Source organism: Seriola dumerili, unplaced genomic scaffold, assembly GCF_002260705.1.
Source record: "Seriola dumerili isolate Sdu_G_001 unplaced genomic scaffold, Sdu_1.0 BDQW01000435.1, whole genome shotgun sequence".
NCBI classification, from domain to species: Eukaryota; Metazoa; Chordata; class Actinopteri; order Carangiformes; family Carangidae; genus Seriola; species Seriola dumerili.
The window spans coordinates 1120162-1133985 of record NW_019174690.1 but is presented as its reverse complement, the minus strand read 5'-3'; the positions used below and the strand labels follow the sequence as shown (position 1 = coordinate 1133985).

Sequence of the window (13824 nt, the reverse complement as noted above, 5' to 3'; positions counted from 1 at the left end):
CACAGGTAGCGACATGTACTGTACGCTTGTGTTCAGGGTGAGCGACGCTGCTCCTGTTCCCTGCAGGAACCAAAGGGGTTAAAACACGTGGTAAATATCCACTACTGCAGATGGATAGGGGAGAGAATCAGTGTTCAAGCGGCTCGGACGTCCCAAGTCTGTCCAAAAATTAAGAGTTATTGATGGTTTTAAATAAAAGAAATAAAAAATAAAATTTCTTTGTCTTATTTTGATATTTTCTTCTTTGGATGATGCAGTGGTGTCGTTTTGGTGAACCTGAGCCATGAAAAGAAAGTTTGCAGTGTAAACAAAGACTTTGATTGTGAGACACGTCAAAGAGAAACTCAGAAAAAGCAGAAACTCATTTGTGATGATTGAATTTAAACATGACTGTCTCCAAACCACAAGCACAGACTTCATTCATTCATTCAACCTTAATTATCTTGTAGAAAATATCATAAACAATAACAGATACTAAGACAAAAAGAAATTTCAAATGCAGATAAGTGACAGAGAGACAGTAGTGAAGAGCAGGTACAGGTGTAGTCAACAGACTCAAAACTTTAAAATCAGCGAAAGAAATCAGTCGATCCAGTTTCTTGTCCAGGATTTGCAATTTGAGTTTAAACGTTTCACGTTTTCTGTGATAAAACAGAGAAACCTGAGGTGTTTTTCAGCCCTTGGTGAATATCAGAGAAACTGCTGTCACTTGAACTAAACTGTAATTCATCAGTCAGGCACAAAGGGTTAATCTGCGCAGATTAGTGAAGGGATAACTTAGCAGAAGTTCTTCTCCTTAGTCGAGCCATCTGCCGACAGAAGACAAAGCAGCGTTACAGGCCCTGAAAATGTTTTCCTAGTTTATCTGTTTAACAGAGTAATTTGTTGATGATGCTGCTTCCTCCTCTTCCTCCTCCTCAGTGGCACTAATCACCCCTCATACTCAGGCCCCGAGGAGACCGTATCTAACAAGGACGCTCGCTTCCTTCGGCTGTTTGATCCCTGAAAGTGAAAGTGTGTTAATTACGCAGAGACAAACCCCATCTGGATCTGAGGCATTAACCCCTTCCTCCGTGATTGCTACACAGTCATTAAGCCTTCAAGAAAAAATAAGGACTAATGATGACTGGCCTTCATCACAACAAGCACTGACTTGATTGCAGAGCCACTTGCCTTTCTCCTGCATTTTACAAAATTATCAAATCATTATAATATCCTAAACAGCAAGAAAAAAATGTATTAATTGATCAATTCCTTATTGAAAATGTAAATTTTTGTTTATTTTAATGATGATTTTTGATTTATAATGATCTACATGTCACTGGTTTTTATCCCACTTTTCATTGGCCCTCATTATAAAACAATATACAAACAGTTTAATGTTAAATATCAAATGAGACATGAGACATTTGAACATTTTATTTTGTGAAAAGGAATCCAATATCGTTTCAAAATACTTTCAATTCACAGAACAATTGTGTCAAACAGTGAACGCAGCTATTACCAAATACATTTAGGGCCAATTTGAAAATCTATTGAATTTCTATTCTAACGAAGTTTAATATTAAAAATAAAATCACAGAAAAATCCCAAACCTAAACTATTAGGAATTAATACATACATAAAAAAAACATTATTATGCTTGTGTATTGTTTTACATGAAAATCCTTTATTTAAAATAAAGGAAATAGTAAAAACCAAACTGCTTTACTCTGAACATGTAACCCATTTTTTTTGTTGTTTTAATTTTCTGTTCCAGGGTTTCTGGCTCTGAAGGATTCTGTCTTTGGTTCGGCTCTGGCTAAATTCTGTAACCGTGTCTTGGCCCGGTTTAGGGGACAATTAGACAGCATTTTTCATGAAATAGACACATCATCTCCAGCCTCCTCTCAGGCCTGTGGCCCAGGGTAACGCAGCTCTACATCCCCCTCTAGTGGTCGAGGCAGAAAATAACCTTTGAAAATGTGATCCGCCCCCCCCCCCCCCCCCAGGATTTAAAAAACAAAAAGTGAATTTGTGAGTTTTTACACATTAAAAATAAACATTTAGCAGGTTGACATGAGCACATGGGGGTAAATTTAATTTTTTTTTTTTTTTTTTTTACAACCTACAGGGTGTAATACTCAAGTGCTAGGATGTTAAAACCTCAGTGTGTGTGTGTGTGTGTGTGTGTGTGTGTGTGTGTGTGTGTGTGTGTGTGTGTGCGTGCGTGCGTGCGTGCGTGCGTGCGTGCGTCTAGCAGTTGAGCTTCTCGACCTCCTCCGTCCTCACAGTGGTCAACTGGTCGTCATGAGCCGCCTCCTCTCCAGGAACCTGAGACAGAAACGCAGAGCGAGACGGTTTCATGAGCTGAACTGGAGTCGAGGACGGGAAACAACAGCAATAAATTACTTATTATTTGATGTCACTGATGCAAACAGAGGATCAATAAAATATTACTACAAAAAAAAGACTGATAGTAAAAATAGAAAAGAAATTATTTCTTTGTTAAAATGTTAAAATGTATATTTATCCTTATTTATCTTTAATCTCTCAAACTGAAGCTCATGTTCTGCACATTTATTTACAGATGAATCAATTCTATTTTAAATTAAATTATGTGATAAATCTCAAAAGAGCCATAAATCTGCATGTGGTTCTACTGAATGTACATTATAGGCATGAGTATGTACAGTATGTGCACTTGATCACCTACAGTGAACTCATATAGATATAGGATCAAAAGCATGATGAGCCACATCCATGTGTCCCATTGCATTGTGGGAGAAAAATCTAACATGACGTCAGGCCAAAGAGAAAAGGTGTGACATCATCCAGGAGGGTTTGTGCTCCTGTAGTCCACCTGCTTCATCACACTGAGGTGGAGGTGAATTTGCTCCACCTGGTGGTCAGACAGCGCCACCGCCTTAACAACGTGGTCACAGTCACTGACATGTGACTGCTGGTGCGACGGCGCCATCTTATGGATTAATGATGACTTTTTTTTTATTTTTCATTTCTCTTTATTTCAGTTCAAACCACAGTGTCAACAAAATAATCATTTTTACATTTTCATAAAATCTTAATAATCTTAAATTTTACTCCTAATTATAGGGAAAATATAAAGATCTGCTCCATTTAAACGCAAATAAATATTCATTCATTTTTCCTCTTTATATATGTTGTATTGTACGTTTGCCTGAAGACATGTTGAACAAGACTTTGTAGTTCATGCAACTATTTGATTTATTTATTTATTCATTGGTATCGAACCAATAAGTTTCCAAATTACAAGCTTCTGCCCGATAAACGTTACAGAGAAACTATTAGAAAAAGTTGAACCTGTAGAATATAGTTTTAAGTCAGATACTTTACATTACGGGTCTCTAATTTTATTATGATTTAGAGGACTCTGTAATTTGGTTGTAATTACAGGGAGGATCTGACTTTTATTGAAAGAACGGCTCCATTAAAGCACAAATACATATTAATTCAGCTCTGATTTATTATTGGAAACTTTATTCTTCATATACAGTATGTCGTGTCATGTGCTTTCCTGGGGATCAGCTGACCTGCGGAGCTCCGACTAAAGACTCACAGTTATTCTAGTAATTAATTGCATGAACTCTGCCTTTTTTCTTTTTTTTTCTGTGTAAGAGGTTTTCTTTCTTTTCAGGGGAAATTTGCAGGAAATGATTCAGAAATTACAGCCTTCAAAATAAAGCACCTGCACCGTCTCATTTGAGTCAAACTCACCTCCCAGTAGATGCTGTCCTCGAAGCAGATGGTGTCAGGAGGAGCGCCGAAGATGGGCAGCTTCAAAATGAAACCTGACGCCAGAAGAAAAGAAGTTACTGTTTAACAGCAGGTCAAATCAGAGTCCAGGTGACCAGAAGCAGGTGACACAGAAATGTACGTTTTTGGGGGGGGGGGGGGGGACTTACCGACAATAAGGCCTCCCAGCAGGGCGATGCCCAGGGTGACGGCGAGGGAAATGATCTGACGAACCCCTTGGTAAGACGCCTCTACATCTCCATTCGCCACATTAGGGAACACGTCTGCCAAACTGAAACACACACACACACACACACACACACACACACACACACACACACACACACACACACACACACACACACAGAGTATCTGTGAATAAACACACTCCTGACAGAGATCGACTCATTCAAACAGCCTGAAGAAGAAAAATGTGGAAACTCAGGACGGTTTGCTGTTTGTGGTTTTTGGTCTCGGTTGAGTCAAAGTGTCTCATCACACACACGCCACAGGCTGGCATCGCTTCTACTTCCTGTTTACACACTCTCACAGGGTGCAGTTTACAAATCGGTGTGTTTAAGCGTTTACCCGTCTCCGTAAATGTCCACAGTTGCCAAAGCGGCCACGATCGCTCCCACAATGGCGCCCAGGATGCCGGGCATGCCGTGCAGGTTGTGAACCCCACAGGTGTCTTGGATCTTCAGTTTGTCCTCCAGGATGGGCTGAAAGGAGGAGGAGAAGAAGAAGACACTGATCATGAGGCCGTGTCGGTTTGGTGGTTGAAATTGGAAGAAATTCTACATAAACTAAAGAACGTTTTTATAGTTTCATGAACCCAAACGTCTTAATAAAAGTTGCTCATAGTGGAAATCAAACCCCACACTGAAGCCACTCAAACGTCTCCTCTGTGGTACTTAAATGTGATATCTGTGCTAGACTGTATCAGGTCTGATTACAGTAATAAAACGCCTGTTACCGTCACGCTCGTATTAGATTTCACAGCAGAAAGGATCCGGAGCTCTAACAGAAGTGTAGGTATTTGTGACTGAGGAGAAAATCTTCAGGTAAAATGCTGAATGGCCCCTTACTGAGAGGTACTTGAAGCCCAGCACAGAGATGATGCCGGCCAAGAAACCCACGATCATGGAGCCGAAAGGAGTCAGCATCATTTCACCAGCTGTTCCCACTGCGACGCCACCAGCCAGCGCAGCGTTTTGGATGTGGACCTAAAGAGAGGAAAAGTATAAGATTCCAGATGCTACTTCTTTTTTTTATTATTATTATTATTATTATATTGAAGCATTTTGCAGCTGCAGAGGAACTTTGATCCTGTAAATCACTGCTGCACTGAACCTATAAACTCATATCAAGTTTTAAACCCACAACCTCTGGCTCTGCAGAGGAAGATTTAAAACATCATTTAAACCTTATAACTGAACAGTCAACCGAAGACTTCTCTTGGTCTCTGGTTGGGGAACATGAAGGGACATGAAGAGACAAACGAGAGGACAGAGGACAAATATTCAGCACTTTAACATCACATTAAATCCTCCACGCGTGACGGTTTGCACACGTCTTGTGATGTAACGTTGCACAATGACACATGACAAAGCCACAGGTGTGCGATGGGAAATCTCTGAGCGCAAAACGTATTTATTGCAAGCACCTAAATTATATTGTGTAGAGAAATGATGAACACACACAGACTGATGTAATGTGAGCCACCAAAAAAAAATATTAATTATACGAAATAAACACACAATAATAACTCCCTCGGTCATTTCCTGCTCTGAACAACCTGGTGTTAAAATGTGTCACACACTCAATTCTTATTTGCTGAATTTATTTATTTACTTTAGATTTTCCTGCCTTTGTTTTCTAAATCTTTGAATCAGCTGTAGAGCCGCAGATTAGATCACGTTAGTGAACTCTTAAACTCTGCGGCAGCAGACAGGTGGAACGCATTAGAGACGAGCTGAATCTATCAGCTGATCGACTTGTCTTAACTATCAACAGGTCACATGGTATGTCCCTTCTCTTTGTCAAGTCTCTGCAGTGAATCTGATTGATTACCATCTCTGCAGGAATGTCCCATCTTGATCTCAGATGACAGGTGACTTTGCTTCTTTTGGAACGAACCTCCAGGTGACTCACTCGTCATCAGACCTCCTGACAGGAAGTCAAGACGTTACAAAAAAACTTTTTTGCTCTTTCCCTCTGGTTTCTCCTGTGTCAGGGTATTTATTTCGCCTGCTGTTTTTATTTACTTTAACCTTTTCATTTACTGTTTTTATGTCTTTGACAGTCGGAGCAGGAGCTATATTGTTTTGTTTTCACACAATATCTAAGTAACGCCTTGACAGAACTTCTTCAAATTTGGTAGAAACATTTACTAGGACTCAAAGATGAAGTAAATAGATTTTGGTGGTCAAAGGTCAAAGGTCAAGGTCACAGTGACCTCATAAAATGGGAGGGAATTTTTTAAAAATTTGGTACAAACATTCACGAGGAGATTTTGGGGGCTAAAGGTCAAAGGTAATTCTAGTTTGTCGTTGATTTGATTTTGGAAACCAGAATAAAGTTCGGTAGTGACGACCCCGTGTCCTCACCATGTCCAGCTTGCCGTCATGTGCCGTGAGGGCGGACATGGCGTAGGAGGACAGGGTGCAGGCTGCCAGGGAGTAGTAGGTGTTCATGGCCGTGCGGTGCTGGTCGTCTCCGTGAGCCGTGATGGCCGAGTTGAAGCTGGGCCAGAACATCCACAGGTAGAGGGTACCTACGTGGAGGTACAACAAGATGGAAAAAAAACAAAACAACAGCAGAGAATTGTAACTTTAAACTGTCAGTCTAAGACAAGATTCTGTTTATCAAGAGGAAAGTCCAGCTGTGCCAGATGTTTACCAATCATGGCGAACAGGTCGGAGTGATAGACCGAGCTGTTCCTGTGTTTGCTCTTGTCCAGGTTGGGCCGGTACAGGACTCGGGTCACCACCAGGCCGAAGTAGGCTCCGAATGTGTGGATGGTCATGGAGCCTCCGGCGTCTTTGGCCTGGAACAAAGTAAGTTCTCAGCTTTGGTGTGTACGATACTGTGTTGAGCTGCGGATGGAAGAGGCGTGTTTCCTCCGACTCACCTCCAGGACAGAAAGCACGATGAACTCGTTCACGGCGAACAGTGTGACCTCGAACATGGCCATGATCAGCAGCTGGACCGGGCTGGTTTTACCCAGGATGGCGCCGAATGAGATGAGCACAGAGCCGGTGCAGAAATCAGCGTTGATCATGCTGAAAGAGACACAGTTGAACCAGAATCAGAATCAGAATCAGAATCAAAATCAGGTTTAAGTAGGTTTTCAACACGGAAGGAATTTGCACGAGTGTTTTGGTGCATAACAATAAAAATAAAAATAAAGATTAGACAACCCAGACAATCACTGCTTGTATTACTGATACATGAGCCACTGAAACTGCAGAATTAGGTCATTACAAATCCACCACTTCAGACAGAGTTACCTGAGTTGAATGTTCTCTCAGTCATGGCTCTGGCTTCGAGTTATTATATATCATATATTATTATAACAATATATATTATAGTTATTATTTTTTTATATTTTTTATGTTTATGTTTAAAATCATTATTTATATTTGAAAATTTTTCACCAAAATTACACTGTTTTCCAAATGATTTGTCAGCTGCACTTGCAACACCTTCACGGCCCACCAGGGGGCCGAGGCCCACAGGCTGGAAACCATTTACGACATGTGATAACAGTAAAATTGTCACGGCTTCTTATATAAGCACATGATGGTCCTGTTTCTTAGAAAGGGATCAAGTCTTGTTCTAGACAAAAGACTTTATGTTAATTAGTAATTAGTTTTAGTTTAGTTTTTGAGCCTCTCTTTAATGATGACTGTACGTCTAAAACTAAGTTTTTGTCTCTATAACAACATGTTGAGCTATTGTCATTCTGTGTCAAAGTTGATTTACGTGTGTGTGTATGGGTGTCTGTGTGTGTGTGTGTGTGTGTGTGTGTGTGTGTGTGTGTGTGTGTGTGACTCAGGGTGTGACCGGACCTGCTTTGAAGTGTCATTAAGACAACAGAGCCAAGAACAAACAGAGGTAGTTTACATATTTTACATATTCAGTATATTGTTTATGTGTGTGTGTGTGTGTGTGTGTGTGTGTGTGTGTGTGTGTGTGTGTGTGTGTGTGTGTGTGTGTGTGTGTGTGTGTGTGTGTGTGTATTCATACATGAACGGTTTACACATACCTCTCCACTCCAATGTGGATCTTGCCTCCATGCATGCCGTGGAAGAAGCCCTGCATGAGCGTCGCCCACTGCAGGGCGAAGGCTGCGATCAGGAAGTTGAAGCCCACACTGCTGAAGCCATATCTCTGCAGGAAGGTCATGAGGAAGCCGAAACCGATGAAGATCATCACATGCACATCCTGGAAACCTGCACAGTGTAGAAAACACTGTCAGTATTTGTGGCCTTTATCATTTTCTACAGGCTGGAGGTTTCAGTTCTATCGATCAGATTGAACCAAAATCTCTATGCAGATGACACTTTACTTTTCCTGGGTGTTGCCTCTGACGATCTCAGCTCCCTTTGCTGCCTTGAAAAATGTATTGGTAGTCTAGTAGATTAATCTTAGGTGTTGCCAGTTACTTTTTCTATTAATTGTTCAACTGTCTGGTCTATAAAATGTACAAAAATTGTGCCTGATATTCTGCTTACAGTGATATAAAACTGAGAAAAGCAGCAAATTTGATAAGCCGGAAACAGAGATGTGGGCATTTGAGTTCAAAAAATGTCTCTTTCTTTCTTTCTTTGTTGATCCACACAATTGTTACACCACTAATTGACTCTAATATAACTTTCCAGTGACATATAAGAAATGTTCTCATATAAGAATTTTTACAATGGAAAAACAGAGATGTAAAAAGTAGCTGGCAGCATTATCATTCGTTTAGATCAACCTCATATCTGCTCTTCAAAAGCTTCAGTGAACAAAAACAGCTGATGGCTGCCAACAACTGAGTCACTCGAGGGCTTTGTCATTGAAAACAGCCTTTTCTCTTAGAATGAGCACAGTTACATAAGCTTAGGGTAACAGGGACTTCAGGTTCAGCTCTGGCCTCAACAGTGTGACTTTGAGGAGCTGAAAAGTGGTTTTCATTTTTAAAAACTCATGACTTTAAGTTATTATATACAATAACTCTGTTTTCAAAAAAGAAGCTGGTCCACCGTGTGAAAGACTTTCAGCTACATGGATCTGAACTCTCATTTGTGAACTCTGCTTTCTAACTCGTTAGAACTTGTTATTTGTCCCAAACTGCCACACACAATATTGCACTGTGCCATGGTTGCTGTCGCCATGGTGATCATTAATTGGCATGGCCCAGGCCGGAGGTGTTGCCAGTGTCCCCGTTGGCATTTTGGCCCAGATACTGCGTGGTGACATCCAGGAGGACACCGTGCAATCAAAGCAAGTGTCTCACAGTCACCGTGTGTCTGTTGGAGCTCATTTAAACCATCATGGGACAGTAAAACTCTCCACTGAAATCTGTGCAAATGGATTTCTGAGTTGGGTCTCTGAAACAGGACATAGAAACAATTGCAGTGTCTGCTATGATGCAAAAAATAGTCAGAAACAGCTGCATCTTCTTTACTGAAGCCATTTTGACACTTTGAAAACAAAACTAAAATGTGAAATGAGTAAGAAAATACACACTAATCATATTTTTAATTGCATGTGCTTTAAAATTAACATTTTTTTCTGCTATAAGGATCAAAACTGTGAACATATAGAACAGACAATACATTGACTCTATGACCACCAACAAACAGCGGATTTGATGCACATGATCCTGCTTCAGATAAAGAGACGGAAACAGTCAGATGTCTGTCCCTGTCCTGCCCTATAGAAGCCCTGCAGAGCGGGAACCTGTCTGTTTATTGTCTCCTCCGGCGGTGCGGTAAGGATGGAGCAAGAAGGTTGTGTACACACAGCACTTGAAACATGACGGTGATCTCTCAGGGTTTCGATTCCCATGACAGCGAAGGTGTCAGGTTAAAGATTATCTGAAGCCGTTAAACCTAATGGACCTTCACGCCCGGATCTTATTTTTCTAACCTTAGACAGACAGTTACGCTCTGAGGCTTGAAACAGTCCTGCAGAGGCGGCAGGTATATGAGTCAGGTGTGTCAGAAGTAAAGGTGAAAGCAGTGTGACGCTATCAAAATGTGTTAGAGCAAGAGCCGGGGTGGATTGCTGGGTAAGTAGCAGGTGGAAGAGGAAGACAAGGTTAAAGGAATTCTTTTAAAGTTGAATGACTGTAACGAAGGTGAATAATGACAAAATATAAAACCGAGACCGACTGTCTTCAGCCAAACCAGCAGCTAAATGTTAAATGCTAATGTCATGCAAACATAGAGTTACAATGCTAACATATTGATGTATAGCCAGCTTTGTGTTCATAGTTTAGCATGTTAGCAGGTAGTTAGTTTTGCAGGTATTTCTTCATAAACCAAGCACAGAGCAAATATAGATGAAAAATTAAAGGGTCTCCAAAGTTATTACTGTTCAACCTCTTGAAAACATGAACGTCACTTCACTGGCAGTGAACAAAGGTGTCTGAACTAACGATTTCTGTCATTTCTCTTAAGAACACAGTCTTTGAATTTCCCCTTTAACAGACTTTCCTCTGTAGCGTCGGTCTGAGGCAGGTTCATTCAGCCTCAGGTTAGATGCCACTGTAAGGTGAAAAGTTCAGCAGCTGCCACGAGGAAGGTGGGGGACGACATTACAGTTAATTGCCTGTAGGAAGGCGGTTGGCATGCTGGAGAATTAAACATCATAGTTGAGAAAGGAGAAAGCATTTGTATCTCTACATTCCCATTATTCTCTGCTCTGCCTGGGGCGGGGGTGGGGGGGTGGGGGTGGGGCATTCACCCCTACACCTGAGACAGGGAGGGAGGACGACAGACTATTTTCTACTGGTATTTCTGCTGTTGTTGCACAACTTCCACTGCCTGATAACTGCTCTCCATTTTGATTTAAACACTTCATCTCCTGCTACTGTCACAATACAACTTACATGAGTCGGTAGTTTTTGGTTTTAGTGTAAAGAGTCATCAACGTTATGTCGACAGCAGATTAATATTTTGTTACTTGTGACCTGAAAATACTCAAAATACTGGAGACAGTTACAGATCCACGTCCAGTACACTGAGGTAAAACTATGCGAGATATCCAGGTGAATTCATGACAGTGTCTGAGTTGTTAAGACACGCCCACCAGCCGTCAGTCACCTTACATAAGGTGGATTTGTTAAGGTGGAACAGCCGAGAAGGAGAATTACTTGATGTAAATTTAACACGAGTATCAGTTTTAATTGCAAATGGAAATGGAAGAGACACAGAGATGTAACTTTTTAACTGTATTTAGCTGTAAATTTACAACAGTCTGGTTGATGTTACATTTATATACTACGAAATGGATGAAAAAAATGCTGCATGGATTATGTGCAAGGCTTTTTCCAGTCTACAAACTCCTACAGCACAACACACCGGACTTGTACTTGTTTGTATCTTGCATGGGGGGGGGGGGTTTGTAATATGATTAAATCCTGTAAAAACAAATATGGCCGCTCCTATTTCACCTACAACTTTTCCGCAAAATGTAATAATGATCTTTCCCCGACGTGAAGTTCTGAGTTGCTGATATTATGGCAACAAATGAAATAAGTTAACAGTTAACATTTGACAACTTTGGAGATACATTAATTATTTCTTTATGTTTTAGTTGTTGTTGTTTAGATGCAGCTGCTCCCGTGAGGTGTCACCACAGTGGATCACTATCTATATATTTGATTTGTCATAGGTTTTATGCTGGATGTCCTTCCTGACACAGTCTGGGTTCAGGGAAGCTGGAGATTGATCCACCAACCCAGGGGTCAGTGACCTCTACCACCTGAACTATGGCCCCCAGCATTCATCAATTCTGTATAATGTTGATAAAAGAAAATATAATCTGGCTCTGGTCATGTTTTTTTACAATTTGCTGTTAGCTGAATAGTAATAACGTCGTGCCTCAAGATGTTTTTATCCCATTTTAAAATTCAAACATACATTTGAAAAGATAGATTTTCATGCTATAAATTCATTGTGGCGCTAAAGATTAGTTATGATTAGTTAACACTAAAAAACAGCTTCATGTTTTGTTCGCACTAAGTGTCAGAGGAGAGAATTTGTTTTATGGCAGCAGCAGTAATGAGCTTGTGACAGACTGTAATCAGTGGCCTGTGTTTCTCCTCCAGCCTGTGAAGAAAAAAAAAGCTTTTTTCCTTTTTTTTTTTTCTACACCATCAATCCATATAAATCAGGAAATTAACGATCAGTGGATCAGCCACTGTGGGACAGCAGCCGACTGGAAGACATCTTTATGAAATGTTCACTCACAAAGAATGGGACCCATCCAATTAGGGAAACACTGCAGCTCAGCAGTTTGTCATCCTTTTGCACAGAGTACAGCATTTCCCACGTGAGCTAACGGTGCTAACACTTAACTTAAATACAAAAACACAAATGTTTTTAATGTGAAAATGAGGTGAAGCGACATGCAAGCATGGCATACTTACAGATCTGATAAAATCACTGAGGGAGCATGTAAAAGAGGGTGAGATTATGGTGTTAGTGAGTCAAGTTCAGCATCAATAACTGTTTGTAAAGTTGCATTAAAATGAGATTATTCTTCAAGGCTAAAGAGTGATGCATGAGTGAGGCCATGCCCAAAAACCAAGAGGCCAAAATGACAATACAACTGCAATATTTGGTGCTTTATCTGTTATTTTTGTGTGCAGGAGAGACGAGGATTCAGTCTTCAGGGGATTAATGTGAATTTTTTTCATCTTTATTTGTTATAAATTGCTGATGCATGATTTTTGGATTAAAAACATTTTGAATATTATGTTTTAAATCAAGTCAGTCATGCTTTAAAAGCCTTCTATAAGAAGGAAGAAGAAGAATGAGAATGGCATCATGGGGATTGTAGTTCATTTCTAAATAAAGGACAAATTGGATAAATTAGTTGTATTGTGGTCAATTAAAGAAAATAAAAAAATTTGCATTATATTAAAGCACCCATTCTCATCAAGTTGGCAATGTTACGTATGACTAATGCACGAGATGCTACCACTGGTTCTTGAGCATTTTGACCCCAAGCTCTGACCCCCCACTGTAACCTCTGACCCCGACACACCACACATCCACAGGACACTCACTTGGGTAGCGGTAGTAGAAGTCATTGTCATAGTCAGAGTGACTAGAGTGGTTGGTGTTATGCCACTCCTTTGCATCCGTCTCGTGGTCGTACTGCACCAGCACACCGAAGAGGATGATGAGGATGATCTCCAGGATGAAGCAGGTGATCGGCAGCTTCAGCCGCATGTTGGTCGCTGCGTCCGTCATGTTTCCTTTTCCCGGTGAGGCTTTGGGGATGAAAGGAATAAAAGATCCAGCACAGAAAGTTAGACACACTCTGTCTCTGTCACACACACCCAGGGGAGTCCTCAGTGCAGAGACCAGAGGCTGGTGTGTGTGAGTGTGTGTGGGTGTGTGTGGAGGTGGAAGAAGACGCTCACAGACGGACACAGGGACTGTCTTACATGTGTGTTTTTGTTCTGCTGGGTCACACCTACTGGACCTGCCTCCTCCACAAATAAGGCAGGGTTGTTTTTAGCTCCACCCCTCTGCTACTGTACTTTTTAAGGTGGACAGAAGAGCTGGAGCTCACCTCAAGAATCAGTAATAAGTTATCATCCATGACTTTTCTGGTCTTTTGGTAATTCCTTTTAATGCTTTAAACAATTCTAGTCCTGTTGCATTAGTAGTTGAGTAGCTAAACTAGACAATATTTAATGCCACATGACTCATGTTGGATAATATGATCTTAGTCATGTGTCATGTCAGACGCCTGTGTATAAATGATCTATTAATCACGACTTGTCCCAGCCTTTTCTGTTCTGTTGTTCTGTTCATTACCTGCTAATAAAGACACAGCTATCTC

General features: G+C 40.8%; 1 protein-coding gene across 2 annotated transcripts; it reads right to left on the bottom strand.

Moving 5' to 3' along the window:
- Positions 1 to 1404: 1404 nt before the first annotated feature.
- Positions 1405 to 13393, bottom strand: LOC111234076 (ammonium transporter Rh type B). 2 transcript variants are annotated; one of them, XM_022761991.1, is made up of 11 exons: positions 13040 to 13393; positions 8024 to 8210; positions 6887 to 7037; positions 6655 to 6802; positions 6363 to 6529; positions 4842 to 4979; positions 4342 to 4475; positions 3924 to 4045; positions 3736 to 3809; positions 2214 to 2313; positions 1405 to 2183 (listed from the first exon to the last, which is right to left on the bottom strand). In XM_022761991.1, the coding sequence occupies exons 1-10, from the start codon at positions 13224 to 13226 to the stop codon at positions 2236 to 2238; spliced, it is 1386 nt and encodes a 461-aa protein (XP_022617712.1). In that variant the 5' UTR covers positions 13227 to 13393; the 3' UTR covers positions 1405 to 2183; positions 2214 to 2235. The 2 variants fall into 2 exon arrangements, with proteins under 2 accessions (XP_022617712.1, XP_022617711.1); XM_022761990.1 differs by having other exon boundaries at positions 1405 to 2313.
- Positions 13394 to 13824: the final 431 nt, after the last annotated feature.

Excerpts from the sequence above, each read along its gene's own strand:
- LOC111234076 (XM_022761990.1), bottom strand. The coding sequence starts at position 13,226 with ATGACGGACGCAGCGACCAACATGCGGCTGAAGCTGCCGATCACCTGC. Across the intron at positions 6,803-6,886 it reads TCGTGCTTTCTGTCCTGGAG|GCCAAAGACGCCGGAGGCTC; the intron begins GTGAGTCGGAGG and ends ACTTTGTTCCAG. Across the intron at positions 2,314-3,735 it reads AGGACAGCATCTACTGGGAG|GTTCCTGGAGAGGAGGCGGC; the intron begins GTGAGTTTGACT and ends TTTCTGTCTCAG.